Source organism: Phoenix dactylifera, chromosome 8, assembly GCF_051530095.1.
Source record: "Phoenix dactylifera cultivar Ajwa chromosome 8, Ajwa_hap1_PhDact_Kaust_v1.1, whole genome shotgun sequence".
NCBI classification, from domain to species: domain Eukaryota; kingdom Viridiplantae; phylum Streptophyta; class Magnoliopsida; order Arecales; family Arecaceae; genus Phoenix; species Phoenix dactylifera.
The window spans coordinates 31,956,073-31,978,246 of record NC_143197.1 but is presented as its reverse complement, the minus strand read 5'-3'; the positions used below and the strand labels follow the sequence as shown (position 1 = coordinate 31,978,246).

The 22,174-nt window shown below is 37.4% G+C and overlaps 4 protein-coding genes across 6 annotated transcripts; 2 read left to right on the top strand and 2 right to left on the bottom strand.

Moving 5' to 3' along the window:
* Window positions 1-6,948, top strand: LOC103716491 (protein TRIGALACTOSYLDIACYLGLYCEROL 2, chloroplastic-like). Of its 2 annotated transcripts, XM_039125037.3 has the most exons (7): window positions 2-226; window positions 1,201-1,385; window positions 1,551-2,083; window positions 4,452-4,781; window positions 5,847-5,962; window positions 6,355-6,445; window positions 6,530-6,948. In XM_039125037.3, the coding sequence occupies exons 3-7, from the start codon at window positions 1,562-1,564 to the stop codon at window positions 6,620-6,622; spliced, it is 1,152 nt and encodes a 383-aa protein (XP_038980965.1). In that variant the 5' UTR covers window positions 2-226; window positions 1,201-1,385; window positions 1,551-1,561; the 3' UTR covers window positions 6,623-6,948. The 2 variants fall into 2 exon arrangements, with proteins under 2 accessions (XP_008802738.1, XP_038980965.1); XM_008804516.6 differs by lacking the exon at window positions 1,201-1,385 and having other exon boundaries at window positions 1-226.
* Window positions 6,949-7,313: 365 nt separating this feature from the next.
* Window positions 7,314-10,729, bottom strand: LOC103716492 (mitochondrial import inner membrane translocase subunit Tim9). Its single transcript, XM_008804518.5, has 2 exons — window positions 10,502-10,729; window positions 7,314-7,744 (listed from the first exon to the last, which is right to left on the bottom strand). Exons 1-2 carry the CDS (start codon window positions 10,594-10,596, stop codon window positions 7,558-7,560), a joined length of 282 nt encoding a protein of 93 aa, XP_008802740.2. The 5' UTR covers window positions 10,597-10,729; the 3' UTR covers window positions 7,314-7,557.
* Window positions 10,730-14,512: 3,783 nt separating this feature from the next.
* Window positions 14,513-20,521, top strand: LOC103716493 (ATP binding microtubule motor family protein). Of its 2 annotated transcripts, XM_088703649.2 has the most exons (17): window positions 14,513-14,853; window positions 14,946-15,111; window positions 15,208-15,408; window positions 15,509-15,680; window positions 15,787-15,992; window positions 16,081-16,364; window positions 16,467-16,509; window positions 16,591-16,644; window positions 16,738-16,875; window positions 16,995-17,135; window positions 17,210-17,300; window positions 17,405-17,682; window positions 17,761-17,807; window positions 19,581-19,602; window positions 19,687-19,755; window positions 19,841-19,879; window positions 20,011-20,521. In XM_088703649.2, exons 1-17 carry the CDS (start codon window positions 14,639-14,641, stop codon window positions 20,053-20,055), a joined length of 2,211 nt encoding a protein of 736 aa, XP_088559775.1. In that variant the 5' UTR covers window positions 14,513-14,638; the 3' UTR covers window positions 20,056-20,521. The 2 variants fall into 2 exon arrangements, with proteins under 2 accessions (XP_088559775.1, XP_008802741.3); XM_008804519.5 differs by having other exon boundaries at window positions 16,467-16,644.
* A 137-nt stretch (window positions 20,522-20,658) lies between these two features.
* Window positions 20,659-22,110, bottom strand: LOC103716494 (metallothionein type 2b). Its single transcript, XM_008804521.4, has 3 exons — window positions 21,953-22,110; window positions 21,315-21,392; window positions 20,659-21,047 (listed from the first exon to the last, which is right to left on the bottom strand). Exons 1-3 carry the CDS (start codon window positions 22,015-22,017, stop codon window positions 20,957-20,959), a joined length of 234 nt encoding a protein of 77 aa, XP_008802743.1. The 5' UTR covers window positions 22,018-22,110; the 3' UTR covers window positions 20,659-20,956.
* Between the last annotated feature and the right edge of the window lie 64 nt (window positions 22,111-22,174).

Below are 22,174 nucleotides of genomic sequence, written 5' to 3'. Positions count from 1 at the left end.
TAGCTAACTTTATCCAAACTAGTTCATGTTATTTTTACCAAGTCCGGGGCTGGAGTCGTAGAGCTTTCGTTCATGGCGGATTAGGGCAAGGGATAGGTTTTCTGCCGTAGCGAGGGATCCATCCCGTTACCAGATCACAAGCGAAGAGGGCGAGATGCTGAGGAGTGGCTTCTCCGGCTCCGTTCCTCAATCGGACGCGTAACTGATTCTTGGAAAGACCGGAGCCGTAATCTTCCCTACATCCCTGTCCAATCCATTCTCTTCGTTCTTATCAGATTTCAAAAATATTTTCAGCTGTTTTTCATATATCGGAAACGCTAAGCGTGCTTACATGGATTTTTTTCGACAAAGCTCTAAATTTGTGCCCTTCCTTTAATTGGTTTGACTGTGTCGCTCTGGCGGCCGATTTGAGTGCAGTTGGTCTTTGATTTCTTTCTTTCTCGGACTAGATGGTAGAGTTTAATTGATTTCTAGACCTTCAAGTTAAGTAATTGGCCTTGGATTGGGTGTGCGAGGGACTATCCATCCGTGCTTCAGTTCATGAACTTATCTTCAAGAGGTGCTGGACCTGCAAGATTAGCTTCACCCCGGAATATATCGGGTCGAAGTCCTAAATTGCCAGAAGCATCGGAGGAGTCACAACAGCAACCACAGAAACATAGCAAAGATAGATAAAGGAGAGGAAATTCTTTGAATGATTGAGTTTACATGTATAGAGATGAGAATATTCAGTTTATTCGTTTTGTAGATTTGTAGAGGAATACGTTGTTCAAACTGTAATGAGTTTTTGGTGGATCAATAGAAATCAACACCATTACCTAACATAGCTGGTTCAAGTTTCAGATAGCACACTGGCAAGTAGATATACTACTGCATCAGATCTCTTCTGATTCCTGTGTTGAACATTCTCTGATGCTCGTTTCTTTGACAAGTTTAAAGCAAAGGTCAAGCTAAACAGACGAAGTGAAACATTCCCTTGGTTAAATTTATGTTAGTATGAGTTATCTAGGTTTACCACTTGAAAAAAGAAGGGGGTGGGGAGGGTGAGAGCATCCAGATGCAAGCTTCAACCATGTAGAGTTGGAAATGACTGAAAGAGGATGAAACCACAGGCATTCGCTTTATATATACAAAAGATTTTATCATATCGTGACTTAAATTCCATAATCATAGAGGTCAAATCTTTTCTCCTGTTTGCAGTGCAGGTTATAACAAAGAGTCTTACTTCTGTCTACTTCTGATCATATCCTAGAACTGACATATTGATAAATTATGGAAAGACCAGTCCCAAATGGTAGCAAGAAATTTGTTTCAAGGCATTACTTCAGCAGACTAAACTGATGACCGAGTATAAGCAAGAACCTTGGATACAATCCTCTGAAAGTGTGAGCCATTTTAAACATTATTATCTAGTCGGGGAAAGAAAGAAATCCTTCTAGTTCTTGATATATTTTTTTACAATTTCAAACACATTAGCTTTCCATCAATTCCTGTTTGAAATTTTAGTAATTTTATCAGCTCAGTGTTCAAATTTGTTTGAAATTTTGTAGTGTTGAATTCTATGAAGATGGTGTCAAATATATGGGTCCAAGCTTCTTCCTCTAAAGCCATGTTATTGTCGCCAATATGCCCTCCTATTAATAGGTTACAGCATCCTGCTCCTTGTCTCCCCATGAAGCCCTTGAGAAAACTTACCCTAGTAAAAGCAAAGTCGACGGATGACAATCAAAATTTACCACCGTCTTCAAAAGGAAAGAACCCTCTTGCACTTGTTCTTGAGATTCCACGGACAATCTGGAGGCAGACCTTGCAGCCAATGAGTGATTTTGGGTTTGGTCAGCGGAGCATCTGGGAGGGCAGTGTTGGGTTGTTCATTGTTTCTGGGGTGGTTCTCTTTGCTCTAAGTATGGCATGGTTGAGGGGATTTTATTTGAAGTCACGATTTAGGAAGTATCAGGCAGTGTTCGAGTTCTCTCAAGCTTGCGGGATCTGCGTAGGAACGCCGGTTAGGATCCGAGGCGTGACTGTTGGAAGTGTCATCCATGTTGATTCTTCTTTGAAAAGCATTGACGCAGTTGTTGAGGTGTGTAAATGCTCTAGAGACACCAATATGGATGTATATTATTGAGTTTTCTTGAGATGTTATTGATATGCTATAGATCTCTTATGTACTAGGATCAACAAAATAGCTTTTCCATTTTGCACCTTTCATCCGTATTGTTGCAATTTTCCAAGGAATTGAAAATGAGTAGTAGTTCTTTTATATGATATCACATACAGTCCTGCTCATAGCTGTTAACAAGTTGTTAAAATTTATTTATTAAGCAGACACCAGTTAACATCTGCAATATAGTTTTTTGTTTTCCCAAATATCAGTTTGTTATATTATTGAATGTAAATTTCATTCTACTCAATTTCCATTCCCTTGTTAGTTTTTTTTTTTTTTTGAGGAAATCCATTCCCTTGTTAGTTGTTACTTTGTTTTTGCACTTTGAACATGTAGTTGAGGATCCAGGCTTTGCCTATATTTTTTATTTTGTCCAAGCTTGATTCAGGGTTCAGAATATCCTGTTACTATGTTTCTATATCCAAAATAGTCACATACACACACATATGTATGCATGCATGCATGCATGCATTTTCCCAAGTGTTTGACACCAATGGTAGTGAGTGATTTGCAGTAGAAGCTCTTTTCCCAGCTTAAACTAAATATGACAGCTTTGTACAGAGAATCATGACTATGTTGGTTTGTGAAGTTGCACAATTGAACATGCAGTCTGTACATTTCTAGTATCCTACATTATCTGGAAAAGGTTTGCTGCAGTGATGAGCATAAGATCACCATAATTCAAACAATACGGCCTACTTTTTTTTTAACAAAAAGTTGGCCTTAAAATAACTGAAAAAAGGCACTATTTTTTTTAAATAGGCACAGTGGGCCTAAGATTGCCAGCACTATCTAAGCATTTATGTTTGTATACTTAACTATGTAATGACCAGCTTGTGCCTTGTTGCTGTGTTAAATGTCATGAGCTTGCATGTTGCCATCCACATCCAAGAGACTAACATATTTCTCATGCTACTCTTTTATTACTTAGTATGCATTTTTCAAGTGTTGATTGCACAGGCAACCTTCATCGATCATTCAATGAAGTAAGAATGTTGATATGAAGCGTCAGTACAGCATGTTTCTGAACATAACATCTGCAGACTTCACTGATGTTTGTAATGCTTTATGTGCACCTGGAGTTATGGAATTATTAGAGATAGCTTAATACCTATATGGTTGTTCATGCCTATATAATGTTCGATGTGCTATCCTAATTTGTCCTCGTTTTCTAGTCATTATATTGGTCATGTTATATAATCAATGTGTTGCTCTTATACATCAACATCTCAGTGTTCTCTAATGGAGGTTGTCAGTCCCTTCTAATTGTACATATTCTGCTTTTAGCCTCACTTAAATATTCAGTTCTCTCCAGTTGCTTTGGGGTGTTGTGGTATTTGAACACAAAATTTCTCTCTCAAGTTTTTTCCAGAATTTACAAAATTTTACTGTGAGACCTTCCTCCTTTGGAATATTCCATTATTGGTATGCTAATCATGCCTCTCTTTCAGTTTAGCCCCTTATTCTGTCCTAATTGTTGAGCAGGTTTGAAGCAATGCCAAAACAGAACCCTTATACCATTAAAGAAAAATAGAACGTAATAATATGCCAAAATGGTTTTCTAGCTTCCCCCCACCAGATGAGCAAGCCTAGGCAGGCTTGCTTTTACTACATCTCCTTTAGTCACACTTTTCTTTCCAGGTCAGAATTTGTTCCTGAATTGATAGAGCATCATTAATTCTTCATTAATTCTACCAGTCAGCATCTTTTCATGTGAATTGACTAACTCAGCCACATGATTCACCACTGCATAAATGGTAAGTGCCTTGTTAATGTCAGCCTCTTCTGGTCAAAACGCTTTGATTTTTTTTTCTCTTTGGCTTCCAGCTCATTTGTGCATATTCAAATTCTGATAATTAAAACTTCAGAAATTTATACTTCCAGTTCATGTTTTATTGCTGTTCATGTAAAAACTGATGTTTCTTGCCATATTTTGATGAATCAAACATCCTAACTAGTAAGAAGTTTTATCCAAAAAAAAATGTAGAAAATTATCTGAAGATGTTTTTTGTTTGTATTACATTGTTTAGTTCTAGGAAAATGTATTTAATCCAAGCAGTCATGCTCAGTGAAAATTATGTATAACATCTGGAGAGAAATTAGGAAAATGGAAAGTGGCCGGCTGTCTCAAACAGTGAAAAAAAAACAGGTATTAAAAGAAATTCATGCCAAAGTGGTGTTCCCAGACAGCACAAATGCCACACACTTTACATATTTTAATGTTGGTTGTTGCATGATAAATTATTTACCTGAGATTAATTTCCTTGTCATTTTATTCTGGCAGGTTGAAGATGATAAGACTGTTATACCTCAAAATTCATTGGTTGAGGTGAACCAGTCTGGCCTTCTTATGGAGACATTGATTGATATTACACCACGGGATCCGATACCAACTCCCTCAGCTGGCCCTCTTGATCCAGATTGTGTTAAAGAAGGTCTTATTGTTTGCGACAGGGAGAGGATAAAGGGACAAGAAGGGGTGAGCTTGGATGCATTGGTGGGGATACTCACTCGTCTTGGACGGGAAATGGAGGAAATAGGTGTTAAAAGAAGCTACAAGTTGGCTGAAAAAGTTGCAGCTGTTGTACAAGAAGCACAACCTCTGCTTGCGAAGGTTTGAGCACTTTAAATGCCTAACCATTTGTAGTGGATATTTGGAGTTTATTCATATATCTCGTTCTTAGTAGCGGTAATTATAAACATTCTGTTTCCTCTGTAATAAATTATGAGTCAACTGCGATAAAATCTTGCCAATTAGTTTATTTATGACATTCTGCAACAGTATCAGTAGCCTGTTATTTGGTGACCATAAAAAGCGGGGTAGTGACATGAGAACAATTTAAACCCCATCCGGCTTTTCCTCATGTTCATATAAGAATAAAAAGCAGAGGTTGAGAAGAGGATTATTCTTTGTTAACTTTCTTCAACTTAACAAGAGTTCAATTTTAACATCAATAGGCTAGTTTTCTGAAGATTCTTTAGCTGGCTGCACCACAATTACTTGCAAATTTTTCAGAAAAAGCTAATCGACACAAGATAATTTACTACACTTATCCAAATTCATCTTACTTTTCTTTTGCAGTTTAGTGATCCTTCCTTATGGCCAGCTTAGTGGATTGATTGATTCTAAAGGTCCTATCATATTTTTTTGTTCCCAATGGGAAGTCCTGATATGTTTTTCTTATTGCCAAATTGTGTAGTCTATCCGGATCAGTACATCGCACTGGAAAGCTTCATTCTTAATTTCCTGGATGATGGGAGAAATCTTGCAGTTAGGAAAAAAAACAATTTGCATTATTTAGTATTGGTAAACATGCAATTGTGAATGATAGCCATACCTGCAAATCTCTGGATCCAGGACCAAAAATATATAGTATTTCTTCTTTATATTTGAAATACTATCATAAGCTTAATAAGCACATTAGCACCTATAACCTAGTGTACCTTATGTCGCTTTCTTTCTATCAGTTTTGTAGCTAAGTAGACTAAGAGCACACTCTTGTGCATGTTGTCCATGTTTCATTGTTATCTGTTCTATTTACTGCATTGCTTCACTTCCTTGCTTAGAGAAAGACCCTGGACTTGGAAAATCACCCCTTTTTTTTGATAAAATGTATAGTCTTGGATGCATGCAACTAGGAACACTCATGGAAATGTGCTTGTTGTAGTGATGCAACAGATTGAAGCCATGGCAGAAGCATCTCAACCTTTGCTTGCTGAGATTCGTGATAGTGCTTTATTGAAGGAAGTTGAGAGTTTAACTAAAAGCCTGGCTGAAGCAACTGAAGATCTGAGGTATGTATAGTATATACCGTAAATTGCATAAATCAGCAGGTCTTACTTCAAAGCCAAACTCTAAACCCTGCCTAGCCTTTTCCTATCCTTCTAACAAAATATTACTAGTTCATTTCTTGTATGCTAACTAAACTCCTTAAGTGATCTCACTATGAATCCTCACGAAAGTGTGGTCTCGTGGCACTTAAGAGGTTCATACCCCAACCCTCTAAAAACAGATCTGCTCATTAAGCTTTACTCCAGCATCTCTCCACTATTTTATTTAGGCATAAGTTATAGAGAGAGAGGGGAAGGCCAATGGGAGCAAGGTGGGAGATCGTCCTGGGTTCTACAGTCAAACACTGGTTCACCCATGAACACACTTGTTTGAAATTATCATTCGTGTCTTGCAGGAAGGTCAACTCTTCCATCCTCACTCCTGAAAATACTCAACTGATCCGGAAGTCTGTTTCCACCCTCGTTATCACATTAAGGAATATTGAGGTGATGTTTTTGCCCTGATCTTAGTATTGTATACCTGGGGATGGTTTTATAATGTACATTTCTATTTTTTTCATGCATTTGCAGGGTATAAGCTCCGACATTTCAGGTTTCACAGGTGATGAGGCCACCAGGCAGAATTTGAAGTCGCTTATCAAGTCACTCAGCAGACTGCTGTGAAGACGACTGGAACCTGGCAGCAGAGTAGTATGTCAATGACATTGATCTGTCAGCAGGGAGGAGGCAACATGTATGAGACAAAAGAATATGGCAAACATAGGATTTGTTTTGCCTCAAATCATTATTTCTTTTTCCCTTCATCCAATTATAACATATATTTTGTTATTATATCCGACTTCTATCTTCAGATTTGAACCCCACCCCTCGTTCGGATCCAAATGCTAAATTCAGTTTTCTCTCGTAGTCAGCAGGTAGAATGGCTTTTCAAATACCAGTTTGTATGAAATGTTTGCCACAAAGCAAGATTATGATTTACAATGTGTCAAGTTCTTGGGCTTTCGTTATATCATGACAATCCTGGTCGTTCCTTAGCTATTACCAGTTAGACCAGCAAGGAATGAACTTTACAGGAGCATATTCAATACCAGATCTTTTGTTTTTAAATAAGATTTTAATGTATATATTCCTCTTGAATCGGCTTGTAAAGGTTGGTTCTTGCTATGCTGTTATATACGTTTTTTTTCTCTGAAGGGAATTTTTTTTACAAAGAACCCTCTCACAACAATTGTTCCCGGCGCTCAGCCGTCAACGCATACAACTAAAAGCGCGACACGAGGGCATATAATAGATAATAGTTCATATTATTCGCTGCACCTGTTGATAACAAACAGTTTAGAAATGCTATTGGTGCTGAATACAAAAATAACGATGTTAGACAACTGCCAAAACAAAAACTTGTTGCAAGTTTTTTAACACTCAAATCTCCACCAAGACAAATAAAAATTCCTTCATCCCCCTTTCAGCAAGGGTACAACCACTGAGCTGAGAAATAAATCTGCTACAGAAAAAAGAGCACCATATTAGAACCAAAGTGATTTCTCCAAAAAAAATAATCACTGAATCAGTGACTTGGTTCTTTTGAATTTGCATGGGGACTAATCCTGTGTGGCAGCACCCTGGTTGAGCTCTGCAAATCTCATTCCAACCCTCATAGAGTGCTTCAAGAACTTCTCTGCGCATCGTCGGACACATGTCTCTTCCTGCTTATCAAGAGACTTGCGCCGAAAGTTGTCCACACAATCAGAGAAGTATCTCTCTACCAGCGAATTATACATTCTTAAACTGCAAGATAGTATAACAATAAGTAAGATCCAACTAGAAACAGGCTAACAGCCTATTTTGTCATCTAACTAGCAGTGATAAAAAGATAGTCACTGTGTACACTTGAAAAAGGTCTCAAACTACCAATCTCTTAGAGGTGTCGTTCAAGTTATTTAACTTGGTGACCATGCAGTTAAGCAGCATTATCAGATGCTAGTTACGCAACATGTGGGAAACAGCCCATGTCACCAAGTGGTTGGCCATCCATACTTAGGAACCAACTTATGTTTATTCTTGATGGGCACTGACCGAGTATAAATTCTTATGCAAATGGCTCTACCATATAACATCCTCGAGTTTCTATTTGGGAAGACAGGACCAGGTGGACTGACAAGCAGCCCCAAGGAAAAGCAAGCCAACTTGTGTTCCCACCTTGTCAAAATGAACTTGAAATTGTACCATGCTAAACAAAAATGTAATATTAAGAATGATAATTCCAGGTGGAAGAGCAGAAGAGTAAGTACATTATACAGATACCATTGACTAAAACAATCCATATGCCTAGCTAGTCAATACGATATTAGAGTTGTAACATAGTTCAACGAAACTATAACAGCACCTCCAAGGGTTGTTTAGGAAATCAAACAGGATTGGGTTGGATTTGCTATAGGAATCGGGTGTGTTAGCTTGCCCGGCCCATTTTTCTCTAAAAGCCCGCCTTAGTTCTCATCCAAATTCCAATTATGGGCTTGTTGGACAGCAAGAAGAAAGGACCTCTATAGATCTTTTTTCCCACATGATTTGGGCTAGAGAGGAATTTGGTTGATATGGGCCTTATCTATTAAATAGGCTGTGTAATCCATGATCCAATGGAAAATCTAACCCAATCTTGCTGATTTCCCAAACAGACCCCCAGTACGAAAATTAACTTTCAATTATTTACAAGTGAGCCCCTCTGTGTTGGACATGCCATAGTGCACTGTCCAAGTTTATCCACATCTTCCAAGAAAGAACACTACCTCTAAACCTAGTTATCCCTGAATTTAAAGTAGGCAATCTACATTGAATGCCTGAACAACAACTACATAACCATGTATAGCCTAATAGAAAATCATACCTTTCTTCAGTATATGCCCTGGTTACCGGAAAATCATTGAAACAATCATATCATGAATGGACCTTAAGAAGTGAACCAAGTAAAATCAATCCTATTTGCTTAGATGATAAATCAATTGCCTGCGGACAGACTTTCTTGCAAGATTAACTGCAAGAGTAGTGAGAAATACAAAAGGTAATATAACATATATATATGTATGTATGTATATGTGTATGCATGTATGTATATGTGAATGTATATGTATACATATATATCTCTCTGATATGTTCCCTTTTTTTTGCATACATCATCTCTGAAATATGCAATTAAAGTTTGAGCATATTTACCCTTCTGATACCCTCAAAACTTTTTAAAAAATTTCACTTCAACCTCTTGAGGTCAAATTGCGAGGTCAAATGATTAGAACTTAACTCTCACTTCACAAAAAGACATCAAAAACCTAAAAACCTATCCGTAAAAATCTATCTTAAGAGTTAAGGGTACCAATAGACCAACCACACACACACACACACAAAAGAAGAAAAAAAAAATCTAAGAATCAGTATTTGATTATAGTGAACCAAGCGCTTAGAGAAAACTCACTTTTTATACTCCATTTGGAATACCTACATCTTCTTTTTCCTTTCCCATGAGTTTCCTTGCAAATGCCTTTCAGGTTCTAGGAAATACAAAAACTTTTCATTGTAATTTTTAGGTGGCAATTATATGAGTTTTTTCTTGAAACTAACTAAACACATGAAAAATATTGTTTGTAGTTGACTTCCATGAATAAATTGTTATTTTGATTGTTGAAATTAAAGAGTGTAATATTGAACTCTAGAAGCTGTTACACAAGACACAAACTTACATACAAACTTTACATAACAAGAGAGTCGACGAAGAAAGTCATAGAAGTTCCAAGAGGATACATTTGAAAGTCACCAATACCGCGAACAAAAAGCTCAAAAGTAAAGCTCTTATAGTCACAGCAGAATTAATACATGCAAGTTGAGCACCACAAACTTCTTTCTAATATGGCCTATGAGCTAAATTTTGCACTAATTATTGTAATTCCCACACCCCTTGCTTTTTCAAAATGGGAACTGCAAATTATCTCATCTGCTACATAATGTTTGATTCATTTTTCAAGAATAATACTCTCTCTCTCCATGACTAGAATTCCTAATAGATAACTGCTATAAAATTTTGACATTCACATTGTGCTAAGTGCTGACACCAAAAGATCAGCTTGCGAGTGGACTTCTTATCCTTGAATGTCACTTGCCTACCTTTGAGACTAAAAAGAGACAACCAAAAATTCAATCTCTTAAACCCACTCTACTTATCCTTTTTTGTGTCAGAAACCACTCTAACTAGAACGAAAATTCAATCTTTTGGTCCTACTCTAACAAACCAAGCCAAAGCAAACGCATCCCTTCTATTTTCGTTTTCAAAAATGCGTTTATTCTGCTCAATAAATTGCGCGAGGGGATAACCAAAAAGTAAAATCGATGCAAATGATGACACCAAGAAAAGATGAATCGCATGAGAAGACGTCTCTCTACGCTTCAGTGATCACTATAGGATGTCATTTATCAAACATTTCAAAGGATTAAGCGATATAGTGAAAGATGGAGAAAATAACCGAAGAGGAAAGGGGAATCGATGGAGGAGGTTAAGACCTGTCGCGGATCTGGAGCTGGTCGATCATGGCGGACATCCTGATCTTGTCCTCCTCGGGAAGCGAGTCCAGATCTCCCAGCATGCTCTTGTCCATCTTGTCCTCCTCGTTCGCCCTCTACCTTTCCGGGGTTCTACGGTCCTGGGGCGACGGAGGCTGCGAGCTCCAGACGACTAAAACCCTAGTCAAGCCCTTCGTTCAGAGGCGCGCAGAAAGGCCGTGACTCCAACCGACACATCCGATACTCGACTTGGGGCTGTAAACGGGTCGGGTTAAACTGAGACACTCTTGGCCTCGACCCAGTTTCATATACAAGTTTTGATATTAGTCATTAGATCTGTAGATCCAATTCAATAATACAATAGATCATCGTCTGGGTTCGAGTTGGTCCTACGCGGAAGACCGTTCAGATCAGATCATCATCGTGTACGACTCGGATCCATTCCAAAATGGTCATGTATTATTCGGGTTCGAGTCAAATCCAGTCCAAATCGAGTCCAGTCTAATTTTGCATCTTTATTTGTTTACTGACAATCTACTTCAAGTAGTTAATAACATCAACAACGATCTTTTTTAATGTAGTGAGATTAATTCGGGCACTTTTCTCTTAATATGGTAAAAGAAGAAATGGCTCGAAATACTTTTTTTGGGTCAATTCATATGGGGTTGGATCAGATTATGTCAAAATTTGTGAAATCCATACCCAACCCGGACTATGGAATAGGTCTAATATTTGAATATGACCCGACCCACAAGTCTTCAAGAACAGGTTGGGCTAGGTCTAACTAGGTTAGGTTGGATTTTGGGTAACCCGGACCCATTTCTAGCCTTGCTTGCCCCAAACCCGTCATAACCCAATCCTACATAAATTATGTGATTTATTATATATAATATTAGTTATATATATATATATATTTTAGTTGGAAAGATAAAAAAGATAACGACGTGTTAGACCATATTTGGATATTAATACTTGACTATGAATAACATATATCTTTTTTATTTTTGCTCTATTGTTATTATAGTAAAACTATTGAGAGCTTGTTGTTCATGAATTAATTTTGTTGTATACATTGGATATTTCACTAATAAACTTTTTAAAGCATGAATTGTTTCGCTTGTTTTTTTTGTACTAATTTATTGATTAGCTTAATTAACTTTTCAAGTTGTAATTACATCCTATGGGTTTCTAAACCTGACCCGATCTCTGTCTTATCTGGACCCCATAAACACTTCTATTGTTCGAGCTCGAACTTGAGCTGGTCCCTTCAATGGACCACGTATGGAATAAAACTTAGTCTAGGAACATCAATGCGTATAGGTTCGGGTTTAGTAAAATTCGAACCGGACTTGACTCGGTAGCACATCTAAGCATATGTCTAGAGCCACAAATAGGTCAGACTAGGATAAAATTCGAACCCGACTTGACGCGGTAGCACATCTATCCAAACTTGATATACACTTTTATTGTTCGAACTCAAGCCTGACCCGATCCCTTCTATAGACCATGTATGGAACAAAATTTAGACCAGGAACATCAATGGGTACATGTCTGGGTTTAGTAAAACTTGAATCCAACCCACCCCCGGGCATAGATCTCTAGGGCTGCAAATGAGTCGGACTAGGGAACTTTGTTGAATTGCTCTCTTTATCTTTTAATATGTTTCTGAATGAAGCCAATGTAATTTACACTCTAAAAGCAAGAGCCAAGTTCTAATGTCCCATATAAATTTAGTCTTGTAAGTGATATAGAAAATTGTTTGTGCTATCAAAATCCTCAGAGTTGAATTATAAACGTTATAAATATAGTCATTGAGCTTGCCAAAATTTGCTACTGCTGCTATTAAATTTGTTATTAGTGTGGGGATAGAACACAAAAACCCAATAAATTACGATGTTGTAATTTTGCCGATATTTTCTTGTCAATTTAGTTGAAGATCAAGAAAGGTGCATATAGGGGTGGGAAACGAATCATTGCACAAGCAAATTGTTGAGATTTCTATTCCATGTTTATCTCATCATTCTTTTCTTATCTAGTGAGCATATTTTATCTAGAGTGTTTTTTTACACTCAAAAGCAGGAACTATGCTAATTCCAGATTATGTATTTCTTCTAGTTAATTACTTCCACATATATAAATTCATTACTAAGCATAAATTATGCAGTAATTTTAGTTCGCGATCGAAATAGGAATAGATTGGAATAGGAATTGGAACGGCTATATCCCCTAATGTGTTTGGTTCGTGATTGGAATAGAAATCAGAATAGAATATGAATATTATGGAAGAGTAGGGAGTAGGTTTAGAAAAATCAGAGTATTTCCGTTCTTTTCTGGAATTGAAATGGGAATGAAATTTCTCCCAACCAAACTGTTGGAACGGGAGTCATTCATTTTCCATACCAGAGTTCAACTCCTTCCAACCAAACATGCCTTAATAACTGAGATTGATTGTGGTGTCAAATTATTTGCTAGCTATATTTTTTATATAGACATATATTGTTGGGACTCCATCAACAAAATAAGCAAAATGGCTAGTGTTCTTCATGCAACTATTTTATGGTCTCATGGTGGGTCCCTCTATTGCATGAAGTTGCTGCACTAAGCAATTTGATATCCACGAAGGGCTGGCATCAGTTCGAGAGCTGATAGTTTGAAAATTCTCAAAGCCTCCGTGGGTCATAATTTTGATCCACAAATCCAACCTTGAATCAATTGGATAGAGATTACTGACCAAGCCTTCTCTTCCCCATACACATATATGTTATCTCTATCTTAGACAAGACAAACCTTTATCCAGTTTATGATATTTTACGTCTTTATAAAGAAAATCCTTTTTCGAGGTTTGATTTTTCGACTACAAATCAAAAAATTAATCAAAGTAGAGCAAAGCACATGCAATTCAATTGTGCCACCAAGTTTGAACCCCTGACCTACATGTCAAAATCTTAAATTAAAACTCAAATTCACTTACCACTAAGACAATTAATTGATATGATATCATTTTTTTTCTCTCCTTCTGAATGTACATGCCAAACTAGTTAGTATTTTTATGTTTATTTCTTGTATAATTCATGGGGAAACAGATCGCATGTAGTTTTATAGAACTAAAGTTGGCTATATAGATGATTTTCATGGGCATATGCTGACACTGTTGTCATTACGAGCTTCATAAATTCTTGAAAACATATAGTTTGTACTATAAAATGCTTTCTCTTGCAGGTAAAGATGGTTCAACTTAAACTATGTTTTCGTGGAACTTCTTTCATCAACTATTACATAAGGGTACAAACTAGTTCTTTAAGAGTTGGTATTAAAAGAGTTAGATTTTAGCCCAGCATATTTTCTTCCTCCTAATTTTATATCAAAAATATATATATATATATATATATATATATATATATATATATCAATTTTAACAAATCTGAAATTTTAACCTAAGAAATGCTAAACCGAACTCTATAGGTGTCATGCAGCCCCCAGAGCCAATAGCTATCTCATGAATTCGATTCATGTATATTCTACCATTATACTTGAATTATTCTGTTTTGTTAAAAAGGCGGCGAGATGATTAATGAGAAATCATAATCGGTTGCATGCTTGTATTTGCATATCCGAGAATTTGTCATTTCCTTTTGACTTAAGATTAATAAATTATCCAATTTTAAGATTATTAAATACATTTCAGACAGAGAATATCAAGGGACCAAACACTGTTTGATTCCCTCCATTGATTACATAAACAAATTACGTAAAGCAGATGGAGCCTAGATTTGATGGTGCTTGTATTAAAGCTGACGGATCCATCCACTAGCTTTTACCTTTTTCTGCGGTGAGAATTTGAAGTTCGAAATTTAAATTTAGCTCGGCGTACCGCAACCGATGCGAAACCCTCTACGTGGCCTTATCCATTTTACGACTTCACGAGTTTCCCGTTTTGCCCGCTCTGTGGTATCCCCTGCCTGCCCTTCGCCCCTATTCTGACACGCGGTCCACCAGACCGTGACCTAGTTCAAATTCAAACCGCTCTCCGCCAACGGTCCTCAAGATCCAACGGTCAACCACCCTGCGACCCCGGCCCCCTTCTCCCGCACCTCTGGTTCTCCCTGCTTCTCTTCTTCCTCTAGATCTCTCTATGCGATGGCAAATCCAGCAGCAAATTCGCAATCTTCCATGGGACACGTCTCGTCAAATACGTTCTCATCCCAAGTCAGAGTTGTGCTGCGAGTGCGTCCTTTTCTTCCTTCGGAGATCACGTCCAAGGAGAAGAGCCCGATCCCATGCATCACTCTGCTCGACCTGGATAATCGTATCGGTAAGGAAGTCACCGTTCACATCAAAGACCAATGGACAAGGTGACACCCCTGTTCAATTGTAGAGTTTGCAAGTTAATTACATTTTCCTTTGTTCTGGGGTTGCCAGTTCTGATCTTGATCTCCGCATGCAGCCGAAACGAGTGCTACAATTTAGATTCATTCTTTGGGCAAGAGGACCGCGTGGGTCATATCTTCCAGAGGGAGGTCAGTACTGTGATCCCGGGAATCTTTCAAGGATTACATGCTACTGTCTTTGCTTATGGGGCAACAGGAAGTGGAAAGACCTACACAATGGAGGTGAGTTGATTCGAGAAATACGAGTCCTGATACCACGACATTCTCCACTTCTGTTCTCTATTAGAGGTATGATGACTCGATTGGTTGACGAAGCAGGGGACGAAGGACGAACCCGGCCTAATTCCCTTGGCCATGTCAACCATTCTCTCTTCGTGCAAGAACGCACAAGGCTCCGTGGAGATCGCGTACTATGAAATTTACATGGAACGGTGTTATGATTTGTTAGAGCCTAAGGCGAAGGAGATCATGACTCTCGATGACAAGGAGGGAAGGCTTCAAATGAAGGGACTTTCTTGGGTAAGGTCTTCCAGCCAGCCGCGTAGCTAGCCGTCCACCTTTTTTTGAGTTGAAAATTGATTAATTTTCTTGTTCTTACTTTTTTTTCGATGATTTTAAGGCCCCCGTGCACTCGATGGATGAGTTCTGTGATGTCTTTTCTACCGGTGTCCAAAGGAGAAAAGTAGCACACACAGGTCTTAATGATGTTTCTAGCAGAAGCCATGCAGTGCTTGCCATCGCTGTTACGAACGGTGCTGTTAAGGGGAAGCTTAATCTCATAGATTTGGCAGGTATTTGCCTTCTTGAGAGCCTTTTGTTTCCATTTTTTTAGATTACTGAAATTAATGCTCAAGCGGCATTTTTATTGTTTACATTTTCGTTTTAAATCTTCTATAGGTAATGAAGATAACAGAAGAACCTGCAATGAAGGAATCCGCCTACAAGAGAGTGCAAAGATTAATCAGTCTTTATTTGCTCTATCGAACGTCATATATGCTCTCAACAACAACGAGCCACGGATTCCCTACCGAGACAGCAAATTGACAAGGATACTGCAGGATTCACTGGGAGGGACGAGTCATGCTCTGATGATCGCTTGTCTCGTAGGAATTTTAGATATTATGCTAGAATTCTTTTTTGATGGCTTTGTTTCAACGTGCACTTGAAGCTTTACTGGATCTTTTGGTGCAGAATCCGGCGTCGTACCAAGAAGCTGTCCACACCGTCAGCTTGGCTGCTCGCTCTCGCCAGATTGTAAACTATGTGGGTTCTGCCAACAAAAAGGAGACTCCAAAGGTGAAAGTTGATATGGAGGCAAAGCTTCGAGCCTGGCTTGAATCTAAAGGCAAGAACAAGAGAATTCAAAGAATGAATGGCTCTTGTTCTCCGTTTTTGGGCAAAACTCCAACCTCTATTCGCTATCTAAAGCAACCAGGATCAGTTCGGTCTTCGGCGAAAGTAAAGACTACTGATAGGTCAGTCTCTCTTTCAGTCTTTTTATCTACCTACTAGTTTCTTTTCTTATGCTCTCTATTTGCTTACAGTATGTCTTGTTTTACTTGGTGTGTTGTTCACAGGAAGCTATTTGATTCAGGGGCTCCTATTTCAACTACCAAGAAAGTATATGCTCATCATCAACCAGATGACGCATTATTCACAGACATGAATGCTCTCACTAATTTACATTCATTTTTGCATCAGAGAAACATATTTTCAAGTGATCTTGCTGCAAATGATGCATCACTCTTGAAGCAAGTAAGTTTGGTCCCTTATGAAGTATGCTTCATGCGCTTCAGACTTCAGTTTTTCCTTTTTATGTTATATTTGATATATATGTTTCTTAACCAGAAAATAGGTCCATTTGAAGTAGATGAAGTAGTCCAGCATGACATCAGGCTTGACAGCTCTTCATGCGTTTTAAAGGATGAGATCTGTCAAGGTTGTACACATGCTTTGCTCGACAGGGATCAAGAAAAGACATCTGAGGTTTGTCGTTATACATTCTTACTTGAAAAAAAAAATGGAAATGTGTATCATATGTGAATGTAAATTCTCCCTTGGTGTACCTTGAATTATGATCATTTCTTTCCTGAATTTTTTAATAGAATTTACACTCATGCGGAGCTAGCTATTCTAAAGAACATGATGATGGTCTGCTAAATTATTGTTCATCGCTTCACGCATATGAGAACTCTGACACATATATGGCAACTCAAGATGACGGCGAACGGTTAGAGCCATCTAAGGTAAAGTTTTAAATCTTAAGTCTTGTTAGAGACAACATATAAATTTAAAATTTCATTGTGAAACTCTTTTGTAGGCTGTACCATTGTCCCTCAATGGAGCCAATGATGATAAGAGAGAGAAGAGTACCAATGATGCTAAGTTTTTCAGGACATTCGATCTACCTGGTATCATCTAGTTCTGTCAAATTCAGTAACGTCATATAAATTTATTAGTTTGTAATGAGGAACTTAGATCTAGGTTGTTGTTTTTTATGTCATTATTTGTGCAGGAACCCCTTTTAACGAGGAGAATTTACATCTTCCTTCTATAAATAATGTGGGATCACCAGCAACCACTGAAAGGATCAGAGAATTGCAGAATTCTCCTAGAAAAGTTCTGTCTCCAATTTCATCCAACATAGGACCAGTCAAGCATCTATCATCCGATGATCGTGTTTGTCTCATTTTGTTAGACCCAAAAACTCCAAAATCAGCTTGTGAGAAGGATGAAGTTGGAATTTTTGGCACCCCTCTTGACAAATTCAATGCACTGAGCTCTAACTTGAAGGTTTGCCTAGATACTTAATTGCATCCTTTAGTTGGCAGTCACGTTTTATGTTACTGATGAGGCCATTTCTATTCACAGGAGTCTCTTCTTCAAGAATATCTTGCATTCTTGAATATTGCTAGCAAGTAAGTTTTGCTCTCCCAATGTGATTACATCATCTGGAAAGTTCTTGCAAATTTGTCATTGCATGCTTCCTTCTATCTGCATTCTGAAGTAATTTCTGATCGACGAATTGTTTGTGGTATTATATTCTTCGACCATGAAAGTTGCTAGTTCCTGTTTAGTATAGAGTTTAGTGGTGATTATGTAGAAGCATGATAAAAGGAATTAAGAACTGCATAATGTGATTAATATGAAATTTAAAGATATCTATTATATTTCTGGAAAAGTTATAATATGACCTAAATAGCATAGACTTTTTTTTCCTTTAGGAAAATATAATATGGATTTTGTAAGAGGAGGTTGGTTCGTATCAAAAGTTTGGACTAAAATGCTTGCAAATGTTTTTGGAGATTAACTTCCTTGGTGAAAATATTAAGTAATTATTGAAGTATTATTGGGTTTCAATGTTACTGATGGTTTTTGATCTGGAACTTGTTGAATCCATTAATCAGTCAAAGCAAGATTGGGTCTGTTACTTTCTTCTCTATGTTTGGGTGACTATGAGGGATTAGGAATCCTAGGTTCACAGGGACAAAATCAACCTATAATGTTAGAATGGGTTCATTCAACTTAAGCCCATCAATCAGGTGAAAGATATAAATAGCAGAAAAGCAAAAGACAACAACAAGTGATGATTATATTTGTTTATCTTTAGCAGATTTGAGAGCATCCATGATAGTGATGTTGGGAAGCTTGGAAATTGTATCTATTTTCCATATCTTCTATTCTATCTTCTGTATCTTATTTATCGTCGATTTCTGGTGAATTTTCTTCTCTCATATTCTGTTTCTCCTTTGTGTTTACATTCTGTTTAACCTACGCCTTAAAGCAAGATTGAAGAGAAAGAAAGAAATGAATAATGAAATGGAACATGTTAGAATATCCCTTCCATCCAGTATGATTTGAACACAGATGTGATAATACATATTTGAGCAGAACATTAATTACCAGATAATGGAGTGATTTTGGTAGATACAGAGTCTTGGTGGAAATCAAGAACTTTATGTAAGCATCTACAGTTCAACTGATGGTGCTAATTCTCTCTTAAGCTTGTTAGTCTACATTATTGAAATTATTAAACTCTGGTATGAGGTCATTATACTTTGGATCATGGAGATCTCTCGAGTGCCAACGAAAAAGTTTTGCCACGAATTACAGATTGTAGTGATGTTTATACTATTTGTTTTGGAAATGAAGAAAATTGTTTTCTCTCGAGTTTCAATGAGCATGTTATCATGTTCTTATCATTCAGGAAGGACCTCAAACTGTAAAACAACATTCAAGTTTGACACATGTACAACTCAGATATGCTGTAGTATTTTTCCTTAACATGCTATATGCTGTCTTATTACAAATGTCAAGTTGAATATTGTTCTGTAATTATTTTGTATATTAAACTTCTAGGATATGTTTGCATTCAAAAAGTAACTTTTTGAAGTGGGGAATGAAGGATTAATTTTGTTTTTGTGTGCATTAATGGTATACCATATTCGAAATTGTTAACTGACTTGGTATGAAATTCTCCTGCTTATTAAGGATTATTACAAATGTCAAGTTGAATATTGTTCTGTAATTATTTTGTATATTAAACTTCTAGCATATGTTTGCATTCAAAAAGTAACTTTTTGAAGTGGGGAATGAAGGATTAATTTTGTTTTTGTGTGCATTAATGGTATACCATATTCGAAATTGTTAACTGACTTGGTATGAAATTCTCCTGCTTTCTACAAACTCAGGGAGGAGCTTATGCAGTTAAAGGTAATAAGAGATGTTTGTTAATCATATATCAAGAAGAACCAATTCATCATATGCAAAGGCTAATTCTGGATACTCTATCACCAGGGTATTGGTCAAAAAAGAGCGGAATACATCCTCGAGCTGCGGGAGCACACACCCAGACCTTTGAAATCAGTAAGCTAATCTAAACCCTTAAAAGTTAGATGGAAACGCATGACTTGAAGCTGGTGCTGAAAATATAAATTAATGATGATTACAGCTCTCTGATTTGGAGAAGATAGGCCTCTCTTGCAAACAGGTAGATTGTCAAGTCTTTTATTAAATGCCTCTTCATTTTATGATCCAGATATTTTGAGATAACTTTTAAAGAAACTAGAGAGAGAGAGAGAGAGAGAGAGATGCCACTGACCTACTCCTTTCTTTCTACAGGTGAATGACATGTTCAGAAGAGCAGCCAGAGGAATCTTTAATTAACAAGACCTTTGCTGTGCAATAGGTTTCGAGGAGATATCAATTCATCCGGTCTGATCTAACGACCCACTTGTACTGATTGCTGAATTGTGGCTACAGCTTCCATCTGACAGAGGCTCAGCAATTTCTTTGACAATGAAGCCAGCTAAAACAGCTTGTTCTAAACTGAAGTGTGGCAACACCATAGTTGCTTTCTAGAAGTTAGAACATTCATCAGTTAAGGAATTATTCTGAGAGCCTGAGTTGATAATCTCCTTTAGGGTCAATGCCAATGGTGGTCAGGTTTATTGTTTTCCTCCTTTGGATCTTTTTAATTAATGGCTGCTGCTGCTATTATTGTTGTCCACCATGAACATGTTATATAGGTTTTTAAGTTATTGCTATGTATTCAGACTGGGTTTGCTTGGCAAATCATGTGATTGTTACCATGTCTGAAGAGTATTTTAGCATTAACACTAGCCTTTACTCACCGGAATGATGATGGTGTATCGTTTAACCATGAATTTTTTGAAGAGAGCCATCAATCTGTCTAAAGGCACAGGCCAGGCAAGTTTTGGAACAATAAGAACATAGACCACCTTATTGTACAATACAAGCAGAGCCAAATTTTCACATGGCAAGTTCCAGACAGTACACAAATATTATTTTTATGGATCCAACTTTTCCACTCAGATCAACAAGAGCATCAAATATAACAAGCACATCATACACAGTAGCTTGGCAATCCGAACACAAGATGGCCACAGCAACAACTATTACTGAGAGGACCTCGTCATGTAATTTGTAGCCATGGCCTCTTATTTAACTTACCAGTCTTCACACAAAGCTAAACACACCACACCATCATATCTGCAAACCTAGAACTCATTCTCTTTTTAAGGCAAGCAAGCTTCTCACTGGGTCATTAGCAGTTGCAGGGGTCACAGGTGCAGTTAGATCCGCACTTGCAACCTTCGGTCGTGGACCCAGTAGCCATCTCAAACCCTTCAGAGTGCCTATAATCAAGAAAAGAAAAGCTGAAGAGTTATGTATAACTAAAATCTATCATCAGTAATATTAATGTCTCTCTCTTAAACATTAATTAGAGAGAAACTTAAGGTTGGTTGATCCATGAAGCATAAGTAGTAATTTTCTGAAAATGAGCTAGGAAACTACGGATACCATATAATGTGATCCTATACTTGTTTTTTTTTTTTAATAATTTGGATTTATGTCAGTTTTAAGAGAGGATTAATAATTAAGATTCTAGGTAGAAACAAAACCCCTTCAGAGGTGCAACCCCAAGGACCATGCTTTCAGAGGTGATGGTCTTCTCAGCCGACTCAGGATACATGTTGCATCTGCACGCCAGAACAGAATAAATTAAGAAATCAAAATAGTATGCAAGAAAAGATATTCTCTACAACCAGAATTCAGAAGGTTGGAGAAGGATGAATTTGTAGTGGATATTGGTAAAAGGCAAAGAAAATAGTGGAATCGCAAAAAACATAAATTAATCCAAGGACAAGAAACAGATAATAGGGAAGAAAACTTCAGCAAGATAGCATGCAATTCCTACAGCGACAAAAGGAAGTGCATGGATTGATGAAAAGAAAAGAAAATGCATCTATGAATCCTCAAATGATCAGATAACAAATCACATGCCTGGCCTCCCATATCAATAAGTGAAAACAGAATACAGAAAACTAGTCCCTCTTAATTTTTTAAAAAATAGTGATATCAATTAAGAGAAGAAGAAGAATTAAAAAAAAACTGTCCAAACTCCTTATCACAGCCTAAATATAAAGAAACATAAATAACTAGTCAGGGGAGGAGAGAAAAAAGAAAGAAAGAAACCCATAATGAAATCATGAAGAAGAGTGACACAGTTAAAGATTAATGATATTGATCATATTTATACCCTCCACATCCACTGCTGCAGTTGCAGCCATCTCCACAACCACAGCTCCCGCTACAGCAAGACATTTTCTCCTCCTAAAATGAAAGATAATTTGAAGAGCTACAACAAGGAAGAAAACTCTAAGCACGACGCAGAGAAGGAGGCCGAGGTCTGAATTTATAGAAGGGAGAGGAGAGAGCGTCGCCTATCCGCCGTCTACGTGTCAGCATTCTATGCGTAAAA

What these genes read in the sequence shown, in the direction of transcription:
- LOC103716491 (XM_008804516.6), top strand. Translation starts at nt 1,562, where the DNA reads ATGAAGATGGTGTCAAATATATGGGTCCAAGCTTCTTCCTCTAAAGCC. An exon ending in GCATTGACGCAGTTGTTGAG is followed by an intron (nt 2,084 to 4,451) that starts GTGTGTAAATGC and finishes TTATTCTGGCAG; the next exon opens with GTTGAAGATGATAAGACTGT. An exon ending in CACAACCTCTGCTTGCGAAG is followed by an intron (nt 4,782 to 5,846) that starts GTTTGAGCACTT and finishes GTGATGCAACAG; the next exon opens with ATTGAAGCCATGGCAGAAGC.
- LOC103716492 (XM_008804518.5), bottom strand. Translation starts at nt 10,596, where the DNA reads ATGGACAAGAGCATGCTGGGAGATCTGGACTCGCTTCCCGAGGAGGAC. An exon ending in CAGCTCCAGATCCGCGACAG is followed by an intron (nt 7,745 to 10,501) that starts GTCTTAACCTCC and finishes ACTATCTTGCAG; the next exon opens with TTTAAGAATGTATAATTCGC.
- LOC103716493 (XM_008804519.5), top strand. Translation starts at nt 14,639, where the DNA reads ATGGCAAATCCAGCAGCAAATTCGCAATCTTCCATGGGACACGTCTCG. An exon ending in ATCAAGAAAAGACATCTGAG is followed by an intron (nt 16,876 to 16,994) that starts GTTTGTCGTTAT and finishes ATTTTTTAATAG; the next exon opens with AATTTACACTCATGCGGAGC. An exon ending in TAGGCCTCTCTTGCAAACAG is followed by an intron (nt 19,880 to 20,010) that starts GTAGATTGTCAA and finishes TTCTTTCTACAG; the next exon opens with GTGAATGACATGTTCAGAAG.
- LOC103716494 (XM_008804521.4), bottom strand. Translation starts at nt 22,017, where the DNA reads ATGTCTTGCTGTAGCGGGAGCTGTGGTTGTGGAGATGGCTGCAACTGC. An exon ending in TGCAGCAGTGGATGTGGAGG is followed by an intron (nt 21,393 to 21,952) that starts GTATAAATATGA and finishes TCTGGCGTGCAG; the next exon opens with ATGCAACATGTATCCTGAGT. An exon ending in GGGGTTGCACCTCTGAAGGG is followed by an intron (nt 21,048 to 21,314) that starts GTTTTGTTTCTA and finishes TCTTGATTATAG; the next exon opens with GCACTCTGAAGGGTTTGAGA.